This window comes from Teleopsis dalmanni, chromosome 2 (genome assembly GCF_002237135.1).
Source record: "Teleopsis dalmanni isolate 2A chromosome 2, ASM223713v2, whole genome shotgun sequence".
NCBI classification, from domain to species: domain Eukaryota; kingdom Metazoa; phylum Arthropoda; class Insecta; order Diptera; family Diopsidae; genus Teleopsis; species Teleopsis dalmanni.
In genome coordinates this window covers 245,013,391-245,032,528 of record NC_051847.1, presented here as the reverse complement: position 1 = coordinate 245,032,528, position 19,138 = coordinate 245,013,391, and the positions used below count along the sequence as shown (strand labels likewise).

At 27.9% G+C, this 19,138-nt stretch overlaps 1 protein-coding gene across 1 annotated transcript in view; it reads left to right on the top strand.

The window, feature by feature from the left end:
- LOC119677271 (SAFB-like transcription modulator) overlaps positions 1–6,235 on the top strand; it is an 18,306-nt gene extending 12,071 nt beyond the window's left edge. The window contains exons 9-10 of the mRNA XM_038088543.1: positions 5,728–5,963; positions 6,021–6,235. Of these exons, the coding sequence (XP_037944471.1) occupies positions 5,728–5,963; positions 6,021–6,235 (451 nt within the window). The remainder of the gene's footprint in view (positions 1–5,727; positions 5,964–6,020) is intronic.
- The last annotated feature ends 12,903 nt before the right edge of the window (positions 6,236–19,138 follow it).

The window sequence follows — 19,138 nt, the reverse complement described above, 5'->3', positions numbered from 1 at the left end:
AAATTCACCTCTTCTGATGATATCCATATAGTTGTCTAACGTTTTGTTTTCGGAAGTTATAGGAAAAATTTCGCTTCATCACCAATGACTATTTCGACAAGTCTTTGCAGTGCTAAACTATACAGTCATTGTGGATCTCCGTCCAAGAGTATAGTGTCCAGTGCACGGAAACATACCTTTTGTCTAAATACTTGGTCAAAATTCAATATTCAGAAATGAATTCTGTTCATGAAGTCTCCTGAAAAAAGGTGTTTTCAAACAATTACTTTAAGTTTTAGTTTCTAATGCGATTGTCTATTGGTGATACTGTTTAGTCGACGTATTCAAGGTCCCCATAACCGTTCCGGAATCAGCTAAATCATTGGAAGATCAATAACTAAATACATTGACTAAACTAAATACATATTCATTCTCGAATATATTTATTATTCCATACTTTTTGCGCCACTTTCACTCAATTTAAAGCAGAGTTATCTATGTCCTATATTGTTTTTTGTTTGATCGATCTGCACAAAGTGACACTACACAAAATTTCCACTTACATCACAATTTCAAGTAGATCTGCTTAAATTTTGATACTAAGTAGAAGTATTCACAATTCATCTATCATCATTCCCTCATAGATGGCGCCGAGCTAAGCTTTTTTTTTTGTGACCAGTCTCATTGGACGAACTGCTTGGTACTAATGCATTTGTATTTAGAATTTACAAAAATATGAGAATCTTTGAAATAGATTTTTTGAAAAGGAATAGCTTATCATTTGTTGAAATAGGTCCTGGTTAAGCTTAGCTTGACAAATTATATTATTTGTATTTAAAGTTTAATAAAGATATTTAAAATAATTTTTTGTTATTAAAATTTAACTAGCAGTAAAATGCTACCTAATGTGAGATTTTTTAATCCACTTTTTATTTAATTTGAAAAAAATTATTCATTCACTATGGTGTGTGATCAAAAAAAATAGAGCGTCAACTCTATCATGTATATCGAGTCGGGTATGGTTTTGCTGCTATTATCTAATATATATCGATGTCTAACTTTTGTGAGTCGAGTGTAAGACAGAATGTGTATATATTACAAAAGGATCAGACAGCGTGTACCAGAAATTCTATGCAATAAAGCATTTAAAACTGTGAAGAAACCCTTTGGAGATAATATTACATCGCTTATATAGTGTACATACATAGAAATGCTTTCAGAAACGTTAAAAAAATTTACACCTGCTATTATCTTCATTATCAGTGATGAACTCATAGAAACAAATTAAATGGATTCATGGATCGCCTTTAAAGGGGATGCAATAAACATTGAACATCAAATAAATAGTTTTAGAAAAAAATTAAAAATTCTCGTTGCTTTTTGATCGCATTTCTTATAATAATATTAAAACTAATGAGATTCAAATATAAGATGCATTAATGTAGCTCTTCAGAATGTATGTAGATTGCATTAAATATGTTTCTAGCCAATAAAATCTTGAAATATTAATGGATGGTGTTATTAATTGCAATAGAAAAAGACACGAACCATATTGTCTAAAACCGTCTTTTTTGAAAAAAAATACCAGACTCTCAAGAAAAAACTTGCTTTTCCTAAAATATATGATTTTGTGAATTTGTTGTACATAAATTCTTGAAAGGCTTTATCCCTGGCTTTAGTAAATGATAGAAAACTAAATTTTCAAATTTAAACTAATTTCTTCACGTCGTAAAATCAAAAAATTTAATTTTTTGTAAATGATATAAATAAATAACATTTTTAAATAAACGTTGTTCAAAAAAAAAATATTTTTAAACAGTTTTGATTTCAATTCATTAAAAAATTTTAATAAAAAATTGTGATTTTAAATGATATTAATTTTAGAAGCATTTCTAAAATTTTCATTTATTCTGTACTTCACGGGTTACGTTGCCCACAATTAATTCCAGTTAAATAAAATTTTAAAAAATAATATTTTATTTCTGATCATTTAATTTTTTTAAAAAATTAAAATGTTTAAAAATCATTCTCTTATAAGAGAATGACTTATGTTATATACAACCAATGCATATTTAAATATGTACATATCTTTAACAAAAAAATTATGATTATGTATTGTTATTATTTTAAGGACAAGAATACATAAGAAATACAAAATGATCAACTATTTAATTAAAAATTTTGTGTAATAATAAAAGCAAAATAAATATTTTTTTTTTCTTTTTTGGCACTTACCTTTAAATATTGCTACACTTTTAACCCATGGCGCAGAAGTTTATAAACAAATTTTTATAACAGAAAAAAAAATGATACAAAAAATACACTCTTACTCGACTTTATCCACTGCCGTTAAATAATCCGTTTTTTTTAACTTTTTAAATAAAATTTCTGACTATTAAATCACATTGGATTTATTAATCAACAATATATTTTGCGTTAAATTAATTTATAAAAACTTATTGTTATTAATACAATTATTAAATCAATCACTTATAAACTTTTATCACTTTTTCATTATTAACAAATATGTTGCCGTTTATCGACACATCTGCCGATCACTTCATGAAGATCAATAATGCTGTCAATGTTTTTATCATTCAATTGTTTTTGCTTAAAAAGCACTAAACAAGAAATGACATGAAATTAAATGAAAATGAAACACCTTTATTTAAAATAAAAACATAGAGAAACTGTAAAGTTTGCTTACCAAATAATAAAACACGAGTTATATGGAACATTATTAGTTTTGTTTTTGTTTGGATCAATTAAGCAAGCAAAAAAAACTGCATTCGTTTCTTACCACTGCCTCAATGCCCCTCGCACGAACAAGTAAATATGTTTAATTTTATAGATTTATTTAAAATCTTTATATGAATGTTTGTTTACAGCATTGATAACAGTCCGCTTGAACACGGTTTAATTGATGTTTGTCACCTTACAGTCAAGTTGTAAAAATCTTCATAAGATTTTATTTCACCACAATGTAAAAAGTATAAAAATCAAAAACAGAGAAAGAAAAATAAGAAATATACAAAGCATTAACTTATGTTACATATGTATATGTATGTTAAATATATTTTTTGTTGTAGTCATTGTTGTAATGACTGCTAAACTCAAGTCAGGGGTGTAAAATTCTATCAGGAAAGTTAGAGTTTTGTTGTTGCATCACTGTTTCTTCAATATAACAGCATTGCGTACGATGTTAATTAAAACTCGTTTTTTTTATTTACATTATTTCCAATGTGTTATTATTAAAAATAGCATAGAAATATTGCATTTTTTAGTTAGTGTGACAATTAGTTTTCTTCTCTCAGTCTTATTTTTTATGTTTATAGAATTTTGTATGCTTATAGAATTAATTTTGTTTTTCGATTTTATTATTGATTTTCTACGTATATTGTTTTTGTAATACGAACGCATCTACTAAAGCTGTCATCTGCTCAGGAATAATGCGATTATAAGTACTCCTTTTTTGGTTTTTTTAATTGGGTGAAAAATATCGAAAACTACCGTGTGAGACGTTAACCCACCAAAACCATATTTAGAAATCAGTTAGAATCTCAGCCATCTGACTGTATAACTCTTCGGACTAAAATTATATTTCAGTAATCATGGAATGAAAGATTAGAAGTATTTGCTTGAGCAAATTTATCTAAAGCAAGGGTAAGAACGTAATTTATGTTTTTTAAAAGCGATGGTACTTATTTAAATAAGAATGAAGACTATTAAATATCTGCGATTAAATATCTGAATAGAGTAAATAAAATAATAAATCTCGTCAAAAAAATCAGTGACTGAGGAGGCCTGTAAGAGGGAATTTGGACAAGAAAGTTCATAAATATGAACGATAATGTGTCATAAGTAAGAGCAGATTGTGTCGGTGAATTAGATATCTGCGAGCTGAGGACAAAAAGTACTTGTCAAGTTTTACCACCTTAATAGTAAATGACAGAACGACGATTTTCTTTTGTGGTAGATGAAAAGCATCCACAACCTCAATATGAGAGTCTTTATCCCAATAAAACTGTATTCGCATCTTCATCTCTTAAAAATGAATGAAAAATTTTATTCCATTCCACCGTTCGATTTTGTCCTCCATTTTGTTCAACCATTGACCCAGAGAGCAATTCAGTGATTAAAGGCCAGAGTTGAAATAAAGAGGCTTAGTACTTAGTACTTAGAAGTTTATCTAAACTAGATAAAATGGGAGAGAAGAGAGAGAAGTAAGAGAAGAGAGATAGATAAAACGGTAGGTAATATTGCGCCAGAATAGAGGTAGATTAATTGTTAATTTTAGTGATCTGGTGATATTTAAACTTTATATGTCTATTTATATTAATAATAATAAAAATTAATTCACATTTTAAAAAGTATATTAAAAAAACAAGCAGTTAGAAATGCTAATGTTTAGGTATAAAAATTTAATAAAAATCATATATAAAAAAAAAAAATATATATATATTTTTTTTTCAAACTATTGTTAAATAATATAAAAGTTTTCCAATAATGTAAATTAATGAACACATTTATATGATACTGATAATTTCATTTGTAATTTCAATAACAATTATTGTAATATTTTTACTTCATTATATTATTAGCAAATACTTTGCATAGCAATAAATTCAATGTCATATGGATTTAATTGACTTAAGAAAAATATTAAAAAATTTTAAAAAAAACTCCAAATAGAGTTTACATGAAACAGTACATAGTGAAGACAAAACTAATAATACATCAAATCTGGTTAGATATAGAAGAAAATACAGATATCAAAGATATCAAGAATTTAAGGTTGGAATTTGATAGTTTAGTAGAGCAGATAGAAAAATATTTGCAACCTAAGTCAATAACAGAACAATTAAACAAGCCCATAGACAATATTGAAGTAAAAATGGCTAATTTTGATTTAATTTCAGCTTCAAAAATAATACCAGAATTCACTGCTAATGCTAAAAGTTTATCAAACTTTATAGGCATTTTACAATTTTATTCTGAATCACTTAAAGATAAAATCGAGAGATCCATCTTACTTCGGTTTGTTAAGTCAACTAAATTATCTAATAGAGTTAAAAACAAATTCATTTCAGAAGAAGAAGACGACACAATATCAAAATTTATTCAAAAGCTGAAAAATATCTATAAACCTAATCAAAATCTATTAATCTATTAATCTAGTCCAGAATAATTTAGCACGTTTGCGACAAGGTACCCAAACTGTTGCACATTTTGTTTCTAAAATTGAGGAACAAATAGCAATTTTAAACCAAATATATATAGCTACTCAGGGTGACCAAAATAAACAAGTAATAATGAAAATGACAGATCTCACAGGATTAAATGCATTCAACAATGGACTCAACGATTGACTTAGGAATATAGTAGCAGCAGCAAGGCCAACTACTCTAAACGAAGCTGTACAAATTGCTCTAAGTGTAGAAACACAAAATAGAAGCATGATACAACAGCAACCAAACAGGAATTTTCAACAAAGGAACGGATTCTCGAATAATTACAGAAATGCGAATGGAAATTTCAACAACAATTCCAATAATCAAAAAAACTGGAACACCCCCGGTTCACGAATCCCGGGGCACAACCTAAAGCAGTATCCAAATCACAACCTAGGTCACAACCAAAACAATGGTTACAACAATCGAAACAATTACAACCAGAACAAAAACAAATAATACATTTTAAAACAATAGAAAACATTGATAATAGTATTAATGTTAAAACTTCTTGTAGCAATAAGTATATAACTTTATTAGTAGACACAGAGGCAGAGATATCAGTAATAAAAGATGGTATAATAGGGAAGAGCAATTTTGATAACACAAAAAACTGCCAAATAAATGGCATAACAGGAAAAACAACCACAGAAGGTTTAATAGATATAAATTTATTTTTTGATGGTAAAACAATACCTCACAAATTCAATGTCACAAAAGATAATATAAATTTACCTATAGATGGTATATTAGGTAAAGATTTTTTGATAAAATATAATTATGAAATAAATTATGAAACATGCGTATTAGTGATCTCAAACTCAGAAGATGAGATTGTCTTACCCTTGAATATAAAAATAAAAACCATTAAAAATATCAAAATACTGCCCAGGGTAGAAGTAATTCAAGTAGTTGAACTAAATACAAAAGAAGACAGTTTAGTCTGTGGAAAAGAAATAGTGAAAGGAGTATTCATAGCTAATTCTTTAATATCTGCCAAAGGTATACTAGAGACACACCTGTAGAATTAAAATGTGCAACAATAGAAATAAAACCATTAAACAATTATAACATACTTTTATATAATTCTAATCGAAATTCATATACATTTGAAAAAATTAAATCGAAATTAAAGATTGATGGTTTAGATAACATAGCCAAAAATTCAATATTGAATATTTGTAAAGATTTCCAAAACATTTTTCATATAGAAGGAGAGAAATTAACTATAAACAATTTTTATGAACAGCACATCATTCATTGAATCAACAATAGATAAAACACCTATATATATAAAGAATTATAGGATACTGAACATTCAAAACGAAGAACTAGAAAATCAAGTAAAAAAGTTATTAAATGATGATATAATAGAACCATCAGTAAGTCCTTACAACTCACCAATTTTAATAGTACCAAAAAAGGAACAAGAAAAATAGAGATTAGTTGTAGATTTCAGACAGTTAAATAAAAAAGTAGTAGACGATAAATTTCCACTAACACGTTTGGAAGATGTTCTAGATAAGTTAGGTAAGGCGAAATATTTCTCTACATTAGATATGACTAGTTCATTTCATCAAATCCCACTTAACCACAAATCAAAACCTTTAACAGCTTTTTCAACAGAAACAGGTCATTTTTAATTCAAGAGATTACCTTTTGGATTAAAAATTTCAACAAATAGTTTTCAAAGAATGCTAACATTAGCATTAGCAGGTTTAGACTCCTCAGCATTTTTATATGACAATTTTATATGGCATTTTTACTTTTATTAATAACAATTTAATAAAAGTATTTGGTAGATTACAACAATACAATCTTAACATTAGTTCACTACGCACGGATGATTGTAGCTATCCAGAGGGGCCACGTGGAGGCTGTGTGTCAACTTGGAGAGAACAGTGACAAGGATCGCGCTGGCATTTACCATGTTAAATGCAATCAGACACTTTGCCTTGTATGTTCAATTCCATTACGCTGCATTACGGTAACATATTTTTTGGTGGAAAATTCACGTGCTATGATGATTTTGTTAACAAAGCATTTTTGTCAATAAGACATTTTTGTGCAATAAAACCAATCTACCTTGATATTGTAGTCAAACCCCTATATTCTGTTTTTAATCTTCCAGATATTTTAGTTTAGAATATTCTCGAAGTGAGGCATCCCGAGACGATTAAAGTCTAGTATGTACTACCCCATGTTGTTTCGAGTATAAATAAGAGCGCTTGTGTTTCACCTGCAGCACCTGACCACAGGTGTGAATTTGGTATCTCGGGGGTCAAGGTTTATAACTTTGGCTATTGACCATTTAATGCGAGTCCCGTGGTGGCTGAGGTTAAGACCCAAAATTAAGGGGGAAAACTGTAACTGTATTCATTACTCTTATTCGATGTGAAATAAAGCAAAAGTAATAGAATAAAATAATAATAGTAATAGAATATACCCCAAAGAATAATGTGAGAAAAGTCTCGATAGCTCCCGAAGAGAAAACTATATCTAAATGGATAGCTTCAATTGGTATCATCGTATAAAACTATTACGTGTAGTGAGAGCAGTGTTTACATCTTAAAGGGTTAAGGAATTAAATGTGATTAGGAAATCACATAAAAAAACTATGAACTCTGTAAACTGTCAAATAATATTCTGTGTACAGTGTCTGGCCTTCTAGAACGATTTCAGCATTGTCTTTATTTGCTCCTCTACTGTTTTCTCAAATTCACCTCTTCTGATGATATCCATATAGTTGTCTAACGTTTTGTTTTCGGAAGTTATAGGAAAAATTTCGCTTCATCACCAATGACTATTTCGACAAGTCTTTGCAGTGCTAAACTATACAGTCATTGTGGATCTCCGTCCAAGAGTATAGTGTCCAGTGCACGGAAACATACCTTTTGTCTAAATACTTGGTCAAAATTCAATATTCAGAAATGAATTCTGTTCATGAAGTCTCCTGAAAAAAGGTGTTTTCAAACAATTACTTTAAGTTTTAGTTTCTAATGCGATTGTCTATTGGTGATACTGTTTAGTCGACGTATTCAAGGTCCCCATAACCGTTCCGGAATCAGCTAAATCATTGGAAGATCAATAACTAAATACATTGACTAAACTAAATACATATTCATTCTCGAATATATTTATTATTCCATACTTTTTGCGCCACTTTCACTCAATTTAAAGCAGAGTTATCTATGTCCTATATTGTTTTTTGTTTGATCGATCTGCACAAAGTGACACTACACAAAATTTCCACTTACATCACAATTTCAAGTAGATCTGCTTAAATTTTGATACTAAGTAGAAGTATTCACAATTCATCTATCATCATTCCCTCATAGATGGCGCCGAGCTAAGCTTTTTTTTTTGTGACCAGTCTCATTGGACGAACTGCTTGGTACTAATGCATTTGTATTTAGAATTTACAAAAATATGAGAATCTTTGAAATAGATTTTTTGAAAAGGAATAGCTTATCATTTGTTGAAATAGGTCCTGGTTAAGCTTAGCTTGACAAATTATATTATTTGTATTTAAAGTTTAATAAAGATATTTAAAATAATTTTTTGTTATTAAAATTTAACTAGCAGTAAAATGCTACCTAATGTGAGATTTTTTAATCCACTTTTTATTTAATTTGAAAAAAATTATTCATTCACTATGGTGTGTGATCAAAAAAAATAGAGCGTCAACTCTATCATGTATATCGAGTCGGGTATGGTTTTGCTGCTATTATCTAATATATATCGATGTCTAACTTTTGTGAGTCGAGTGTAAGACAGAATGTGTATATATTACAAAAGGATCAGACAGCGTGTACCAGAAATTCTATGCAATAAAGCATTTAAAACTGTGAAGAAACCCTTTGGAGATAATATTACATCGCTTATATAGTGTACATACATAGAAATGCTTTCAGAAACGTTAAAAAAATTTACACCTGCTATTATCTTCATTATCAGTGATGAACTCATAGAAACAAATTAAATGGATTCATGGATCGCCTTTAAAGGGGATGCAATAAACATTGAACATCAAATAAATAGTTTTAGAAAAAAATTAAAAATTCTCGTTGCTTTTTGATCGCATTTCTTATAATAATATTAAAACTAATGAGATTCAAATATAAGATGCATTAATGTAGCTCTTCAGAATGTATGTAGATTGCATTAAATATGTTTCTAGCCAATAAAATCTTGAAATATTAATGGATGGTGTTATTAATTGCAATAGAAAAAGACACGAACCATATTGTCTAAAACCGTCTTTTTTGAAAAAAAATACCAGACTCTCAAGAAAAAACTTGCTTTTCCTAAAATATATGATTTTGTGAATTTGTTGTACATAAATTCTTGAAAGGCTTTATCCCTGGCTTTAGTAAATGATAGAAAACTAAATTTTCAAATTTAAACTAATTTCTTCACGTCGTAAAATCAAAAAATTTAATTTTTTGTAAATGATATAAATAAATAACATTTTTAAATAAACGTTGTTCAAAAAAAAAATATTTTTAAACAGTTTTGATTTCAATTCATTAAAAAATTTTAATAAAAAATTGTGATTTTAAATGATATTAATTTTAGAAGCATTTCTAAAATTTTCATTTATTCTGTACTTCACGGGTTACGTTGCCCACAATTAATTCCAGTTAAATAAAATTTTAAAAAATAATATTTTATTTCTGATCATTTAATTTTTTTAAAAAATTAAAATGTTTAAAAATCATTCTCTTATAAGAGAATGACTTATGTTATATACAACCAATGCATATTTAAATATGTACATATCTTTAACAAAAAAATTATGATTATGTATTGTTATTATTTTAAGGACAAGAATACATAAGAAATACAAAATGATCAACTATTTAATTAAAAATTTTGTGTAATAATAAAAGCAAAATAAATATTTTTTTTTCTTTTTTGGCACTTACCTTTAAATATTGCTACACTTTTAACCCATGGCGCAGAAGTTTATAAACAAATTTTTATAACAGAAAAAAAAATGATACAAAAAATACACTCTTACTCGACTTTATCCACTGCCGTTAAATAATCCGTTTTTTTTAACTTTTTAAATAAAATTTCTGACTATTAAATCACATTGGATTTATTAATCAACAATATATTTTGCGTTAAATTAATTTATAAAAACTTATTGTTATTAATACAATTATTAAATCAATCACTTATAAACTTTTATCACTTTTTCATTATTAACAAATATGTTGCCGTTTATCGACACATCTGCCGATCACTTCATGAAGATCAATAATGCTGTCAATGTTTTTATCATTCAATTGTTTTTGCTTAAAAAGCACTAAACAAGAAATGACATGAAATTAAATGAAAATGAAACACCTTTATTTAAAATAAAAACATAGAGAAACTGTAAAGTTTGCTTACCAAATAATAAAACACGAGTTATATGGAACATTATTAGTTTTGTTTTTGTTTGGATCAATTAAGCAAGCAAAAAAAACTGCATTCGTTTCTTACCACTGCCTCAATGCCCCTCGCACGAACAAGTAAATATGTTTAATTTTATAGATTTATTTAAAATCTTTATATGAATGTTTGTTTACAGCATTGATAACAGTCCGCTTGAACACGGTTTAATTGATGTTTGTCACCTTACAGTCAAGTTGTAAAAATCTTCATAAGATTTTATTTCACCACAATGTAAAAAGTATAAAAATCAAAAACAGAGAAAGAAAAATAAGAAATATACAAAGCATTAACTTATGTTACATATGTATATGTATGTTAAATATATTTTTTGTTGTAGTCATTGTTGTAATGACTGCTAAACTCAAGTCAGGGGTGTAAAATTCTATCAGGAAAGTTAGAGTTTTGTTGTTGCATCACTGTTTCTTCAATATAACAGCATTGCGTACGATGTTAATTAAAACTCGTTTTTTTTATTTACATTATTTCCAATGTGTTATTATTAAAAATAGCATAGAAATATTGCATTTTTTAGTTAGTGTGACAATTAGTTTTCTTCTCTCAGTCTTATTTTTTATGTTTATAGAATTTTGTATGCTTATAGAATTAATTTTGTTTTTCGATTTTATTATTGATTTTCTACGTATATTGTTTTTGTAATACGAACGCATCTACTAAAGCTGTCATCTGCTCAGGAATAATGCGATTATAAGTACTCCTTTTTTGGTTTTTTTAATTGGGTGAAAAATATCGAAAACTACCGTGTGAGACGTTAACCCACCAAAACCATATTTAGAAATCAGTTAGAATCTCAGCCATCTGACTGTATAACTCTTCGGACTAAAATTATATTTCAGTAATCATGGAATGAAAGATTAGAAGTATTTGCTTGAGCAAATTTATCTAAAGCAAGGGTAAGAACGTAATTTATGTTTTTTAAAAGCGATGGTACTTATTTAAATAAGAATGAAGACTATTAAATATCTGCGATTAAATATCTGAATAGAGTAAATAAAATAATAAATCTCGTCAAAAAAATCAGTGACTGAGGAGGCCTGTAAGAGGGAATTTGGACAAGAAAGTTCATAAATATGAACGATAATGTGTCATAAGTAAGAGCAGATTGTGTCGGTGAATTAGATATCTGCGAGCTGAGGACAAAAAGTACTTGTCAAGTTTTACCACCTTAATAGTAAATGACAGAACGACGATTTTCTTTTGTGGTAGATGAAAAGCATCCACAACCTCAATATGAGAGTCTTTATCCCAATAAAACTGTATTCGCATCTTCATCTCTTAAAAATGAATGAAAAATTTTATTCCATTCCACCGTTCGATTTTGTCCTCCATTTTGTTCAACCATTGACCCAGAGAGCAATTCAGTGATTAAAGGCCAGAGTTGAAATAAAGAGGCTTAGTACTTAGTACTTAGAAGTTTATCTAAACTAGATAAAATGGGAGAGAAGAGAGAGAAGTAAGAGAAGAGAGATAGATAAAACGGTAGGTAATATTGCGCCAGAATAGAGGTAGATTAATTGTTAATTTTAGTGATCTGGTGATATTTAAACTTTATATGTCTATTTATATTAATAATAATAAAAATTAATTCACATTTTAAAAAGTATATTAAAAAAACAAGCAGTTAGAAATGCTAATGTTTAGGTATAAAAATTTAATAAAAATCATATATAAAAAAAAAAAATATATATATATTTTTTTTTCAAACTATTGTTAAATAATATAAAAGTTTTCCAATAATGTAAATTAATGAACACATTTATATGATACTGATAATTTCATTTGTAATTTCAATAACAATTATTGTAATATTTTTACTTCATTATATTATTAGCAAATACTTTGCATAGCAATAAATTCAATGTCATATGGATTTAATTGACTTAAGAAAAATATTAAAAAATTTTAAAAAAAACTCCAAATAGAGTTTACATGAAACAGTACATAGTGAAGACAAAACTAATAATACATCAAATCTGGTTAGATATAGAAGAAAATACAGATATCAAAGATATCAAGAATTTAAGGTTGGAATTTGATAGTTTAGTAGAGCAGATAGAAAAATATTTGCAACCTAAGTCAATAACAGAACAATTAAACAAGCCCATAGACAATATTGAAGTAAAAATGGCTAATTTTGATTTAATTTCAGCTTCAAAAATAATACCAGAATTCACTGCTAATGCTAAAAGTTTATCAAACTTTATAGGCATTTTACAATTTTATTCTGAATCACTTAAAGATAAAATCGAGAGATCCATCTTACTTCGGTTTGTTAAGTCAACTAAATTATCTAATAGAGTTAAAAACAAATTCATTTCAGAAGAAGAAGACGACACAATATCAAAATTTATTCAAAAGCTGAAAAATATCTATAAACCTAATCAAAATCTATTAATCTATTAATCTAGTCCAGAATAATTTAGCACGTTTGCGACAAGGTACCCAAACTGTTGCACATTTTGTTTCTAAAATTGAGGAACAAATAGCAATTTTAAACCAAATATATATAGCTACTCAGGGTGACCAAAATAAACAAGTAATAATGAAAATGACAGATCTCACAGGATTAAATGCATTCAACAATGGACTCAACGATTGACTTAGGAATATAGTAGCAGCAGCAAGGCCAACTACTCTAAACGAAGCTGTACAAATTGCTCTAAGTGTAGAAACACAAAATAGAAGCATGATACAACAGCAACCAAACAGGAATTTTCAACAAAGGAACGGATTCTCGAATAATTACAGAAATGCGAATGGAAATTTCAACAACAATTCCAATAATCAAAAAAACTGGAATACCCCCGGTTCACGAATCCCGGGGCACAACCTAAAGCAGTATCCAAATCACAACCTAGGTCACAACCAAAACAATGGTTACAACAATCGAAACAATTACAACCAGAACAAAAACAAATAATACATTTTAAAACAATAGAAAACATTGATAATAGTATTAATGTTAAAACTTCTTGTAGCAATAAGTATATAACTTTATTAGTAGACACAGAGGCAGAGATATCAGTAATAAAAGATGGTATAATAGGGAAGAGCAATTTTGATAACACAAAAAACTGCCAAATAAATGGCATAACAGGAAAAACAACCACAGAAGGTTTAATAGATATAAATTTATTTTTTGATGGTAAAACAATACCTCACAAATTCAATGTCACAAAAGATAATATAAATTTACCTATAGATGGTATATTAGGTAAAGATTTTTTGATAAAATATAATTATGAAATAAATTATGAAACATGCGTATTAGTGATCTCAAACTCAGAAGATGAGATTGTCTTACCCTTGAATATAAAAATAAAAACCATTAAAAATATCAAAATACTGCCCAGGGTAGAAGTAATTCAAGTAGTTGAACTAAATACAAAAGAAGACAGTTTAGTCTGTGGAAAAGAAATAGTGAAAGGAGTATTCATAGCTAATTCTTTAATATCTGCCAAAGGTATACTAGAGACACACCTGTAGAATTAAAATGTGCAACAATAGAAATAAAACCATTAAACAATTATAACATACTTTTATATAATTCTAATCGAAATTCATATACATTTGAAAAAATTAAATCGAAATTAAAGATTGATGGTTTAGATAACATAGCCAAAAATTCAATATTGAATATTTGTAAAGATTTCCAAAACATTTTTCATATAGAAGGAGAGAAATTAACTATAAACAATTTTTATGAACAGCACATCATTCATTGAATCAACAATAGATAAAACACCTATATATATAAAGAATTATAGGATACTGAACATTCAAAACGAAGAACTAGAAAATCAAGTAAAAAAGTTATTAAATGATGATATAATAGAACCATCAGTAAGTCCTTACAACTCACCAATTTTAATAGTACCAAAAAAGGAACAAGAAAAATAGAGATTAGTTGTAGATTTCAGACAGTTAAATAAAAAAGTAGTAGACGATAAATTTCCACTAACACGTTTGGAAGATGTTCTAGATAAGTTAGGTAAGGCGAAATATTTCTCTACATTAGATATGACTAGTTCATTTCATCAAATCCCACTTAACCACAAATCAAAACCTTTAACAGCTTTTTCAACAGAAACAGGTCATTTTTAATTCAAGAGATTACCTTTTGGATTAAAAATTTCAACAAATAGTTTTCAAAGAATGCTAACATTAGCATTAGCAGGTTTAGACTCCTCAGCATTTTTATATGACAATTTTATATGGCATTTTTACTTTTATTAATAACAATTTAATAAAAGTATTTGGTAGATTACAACAATACAATCTTAACATTAGTTCACTACGCACGGATGATTGTAGCTATCCAGAGGGGCCACGTGGAGGCTGTGTGTCAACTTGGAGAGAACAGTGACAAGGATCGCGCTGGCATTTACCATGTTAAATGCAATCAGACACTTTGCCTTGTATGTTCAATTCCATTACGCTGCATTACGGTAACATATTTTTTGGTGGAAAATTCACGTGCTATGATGATTTTGTTAACAAAGCATTTTTGTCAATAAGACATTTTTGTGCAATAAAACCAATCTACCTTGATATTGTAGTCAAACCCCTATATTCTGTTTTTAATCTTCCAGATATTTTAGTTTAGAATATTCTCGAAGTGAGGCATCCCGAGACGATTAAAGTCTAGTATGTACTACCCCATGTTGTTTCGAGTATAAATAAGAGCGCTTGTGTTTCACCTGCAGCACCTGACCACAGGTGTGAATTTGGTATCTCGGGGGTCAAGGTTTATAACTTTGGCTATTGACCATTTAATGCGAGTCCCGTGGTGGCTGAGGTTAAGACCCAAAATTAAGGGGGAAAACTGTAACTGTATTCATTACTCTTATTCGATGTGAAATAAAGCAAAAGTAATAGAATAAAACTTAAGAAAATCCGGTTGTATATTTCAAATCAGTCCTATACCCCAAAGAATAATGTGAGAAAAGTCTCGATAGCTCCCGAAGAGAAAACTATATCTAAATGGATAGCTTCAATTGGTATCATCGTATAAAACTATTACGTGTAGTGAGAGCAGTGTTTACATCTTAAAGGGTTAAGGAATTAAATGTGATTAGGAAATCACATAAAAAAACTATGAACTCTGTAAACTGTCAAATAATATTCTGTGTACAGTGTCTGGCCTTCTAGAACGATTTCAGCATTGTCTTTATTTGCTCCTCTACTGTTTTCTCAAATTCACCTCTTCTGATGATATCCATATAGTTGTCTAACGTTTTGTTTTCGGAAGTTATAGGAAAAATTTCGCTTCATCACCAATGACTATTTCGACAAGTCTTTGCAGTGCTAAACTATACAGTCATTGTGGATCTCCGTCCAAGAGTATAGTGTCCAGTGCACGGAAACATACCTTTTGTCTAAATACTTGGTCAAAATTCAATATTCAGAAATGAATTCTGTTCATGAAGTCTCCTGAAAAAAGGTGTTTTCAAACAATTACTTTAAGTTTTAGTTTCTAATGCGATTGTCTATTGGTGATACTGTTTAGTCGACGTATTCAAGGTCCCCATAACCGTTCCGGAATCAGCTAAATCATTGGAAGATCAATAACTAAATACATTGACTAAACTAAATACATATTCATTCTCGAATATATTTATTATTCCATACTTTTTGCGCCACTTTCACTCAATTTAAAGCAGAGTTATCTATGTCCTATATTGTTTTTTGTTTGATCGATCTGCACAAAGTGACACTACACAAAATTTCCACTTACATCACAATTTCAAGTAGATCTGCTTAAATTTTGATACTAAGTAGAAGTATTCACAATTCATCTATCATCATTCCCTCATAGATGGCGCCGAGCTAAGCTTTTTTTTTTGTGACCAGTCTCATTGGACGAACTGCTTGGTACTAATGCATTTGTATTTAGAATTTACAAAAATATGAGAATCTTTGAAATAGATTTTTTGAAAAGGAATAGCTTATCATTTGTTGAAATAGGTCCTGGTTAAGCTTAGCTTGACAAATTATATTATTTGTATTTAAAGTTTAATAAAGATATTTAAAATAATTTTTTGTTATTAAAATTTAACTAGCAGTAAAATGCTACCTAATGTGAGATTTTTTAATCCACTTTTTATTTAATTTGAAAAAAATTATTCATTCACTATGGTGTGTGATCAAAAAAAATAGAGCGTCAACTCTATCATGTATATCGAGTCGGGTATGGTTTTGCTGCTATTATCTAATATATATCGATGTCTAACTTTTGTGAGTCGAGTGTAAGACAGAATGTGTATATATTACAAAAGGATCAGACAGCGTGTACCAGAAATTCTATGCAATAAAGCATTTAAAACTGTGAAGAAACCCTTTGGAGATAATATTACATCGCTTATATAGTGTACATACATAGAAATGCTTTCAGAAACGTTAAAAAAATTTACACCTGCTATTATCTTCATTATCAGTGATGAACTCATAGAAACAAATTAAATGGATTCATGGATCGCCTTTAAAGGGGATGCAATAAACATTGAACATCAAATAAATAGTTTTAGAAAAAAATTAAAAATTCTCGTTGCTTTTTGATCGCATTTCTTATAATAATATTAAAACTAATGAGATTCAAATATAAGATGCATTAATGTAGCTCTTCAGAATGTATGTAGATTGCATTAAATATGTTTCTAGCCAATAAAATCTTGAAATATTAATGGATGGTGTTATTAATTGCAATAGAAAAAGACACGAACCATATTGTCTAAAACCGTCTTTTTTGAAAAAAAATACCAGACTCTCAAGAAAAAACTTGCTTTTCCTAAAATATATGATTTTGTGAATTTGTTGTACATAAATTCTTGAAAGGCTTTATCCCTGGCTTTAGTAAATGATAGAAAACTAAATTTTCAAATTTAAACTAATTTCTTCACGTCGTAAAATCAAAAAATTTAATTTTTTGTAAATGATATAAATAAATAACATTTTTAAATAAACGTTGTTCAAAAAAAAAATATTTTTAAACAGTTTTGATTTCAATTCATTAAAAAATTTTAATAAAAAATTGTGATTTTAAATGATATTAATTTTAGAAGCATTTCTAAAATTTTCATTTATTCTGTACTTCACGGGTTACGTTGCCCACAATTAATTCCAGTTAAATAAAATTTTAAAAAATAATATTTTATTTCTGATCATTTAATTTTTTTAAAAAATTAAAATGTTTAAAAATCATTCTCTTATAAGAGAATGACTTATGTTATATACAACCAATGCATATTTAAATATGTACATATCTTTAACAAAAAAATTATGATTATGTATTGTTATTATTTTAAGGACAAGAATACATAAGAAATACAAAATGATCAACTATTTAATTAAAAATTTTGTGTAATAATAAAAGCAAAATAAATATTTTTTTTTCTTTTTTGGCACTTACCTTTAAATATTGCTACACTTTTAACCCATGGCGCAGAAGTTTATAAACAAATTTTTATAACAGAAAAAAAAATGATACAAAAAATACACTCTTACTCGACTTTATCCACTGCCGTTAAATAATCCGTTTTTTTTAACTTTTTAAATAAAATTTCTGACTATTAAATCACATTGGATTTATTAATCAACAATATATTTTGCGTTAAATTAATTTATAAAAACTTATTGTTATTAATACAATTATTAAATCAATCACTTATAAACTTTTATCACTTTTTCATTATTAACAAATATGTTGCCGTTTATCGACACATCTGCCGATCACTTCATGAAGATCAATAATGCTGTCAATGTTTTTATCATTCAATTGTTTTTGCTTAAAAAGCACTAAACAAGAAATGACATGAAATTAAATGAAAATGAAACACCTTTATTTAAAATAAAAACATAGAGAAACTGTAAAGTTTGCTTACCAAATAATAAAACACGAGTTATATGGAACATTATTAGTTTTGTTTTTGTTTGGATCAATTAAGCAAGCAAAAAAAACTGCATTCGTTTCTTACCACTGCCTCAATGCCCCTCGCACGAACAAGTAAATATGTTTAATTTTATAGATTTATTTAAAATCTTTATATGAATGTTTGTTTACAGCATTGATAACAGTCCGCTTGAACACGGTTTAATTGATGTTTGTCACCTTACAGTCAAGTTGTAAAAATCTTCATAAGATTTTATTTCACCACAATGTAAAAAGTATAAAAATCAAAAACAGAGAAAGAAAAATAAGAAATATACAAAGCATTAACTTATGTTACATATGTATATGTATGTTAAATATATTTTTTGTTGTAGTCATTGTTGTAATGACTGCTAAACTCAAGTCAGGGGTGTAAAATTCTATCAGGAAAGTTAGAGTTTTGTTGTTGCATCACTGTTTCTTCAATATAACAGCATTGCGTACGATGTTAATTAAAACTCGTTTTTTTTATTTACATTATTTCCAATGTGTTATTATTAAAAATAGCATAGAAATATTGCATTTTTTAGTTAGTGTG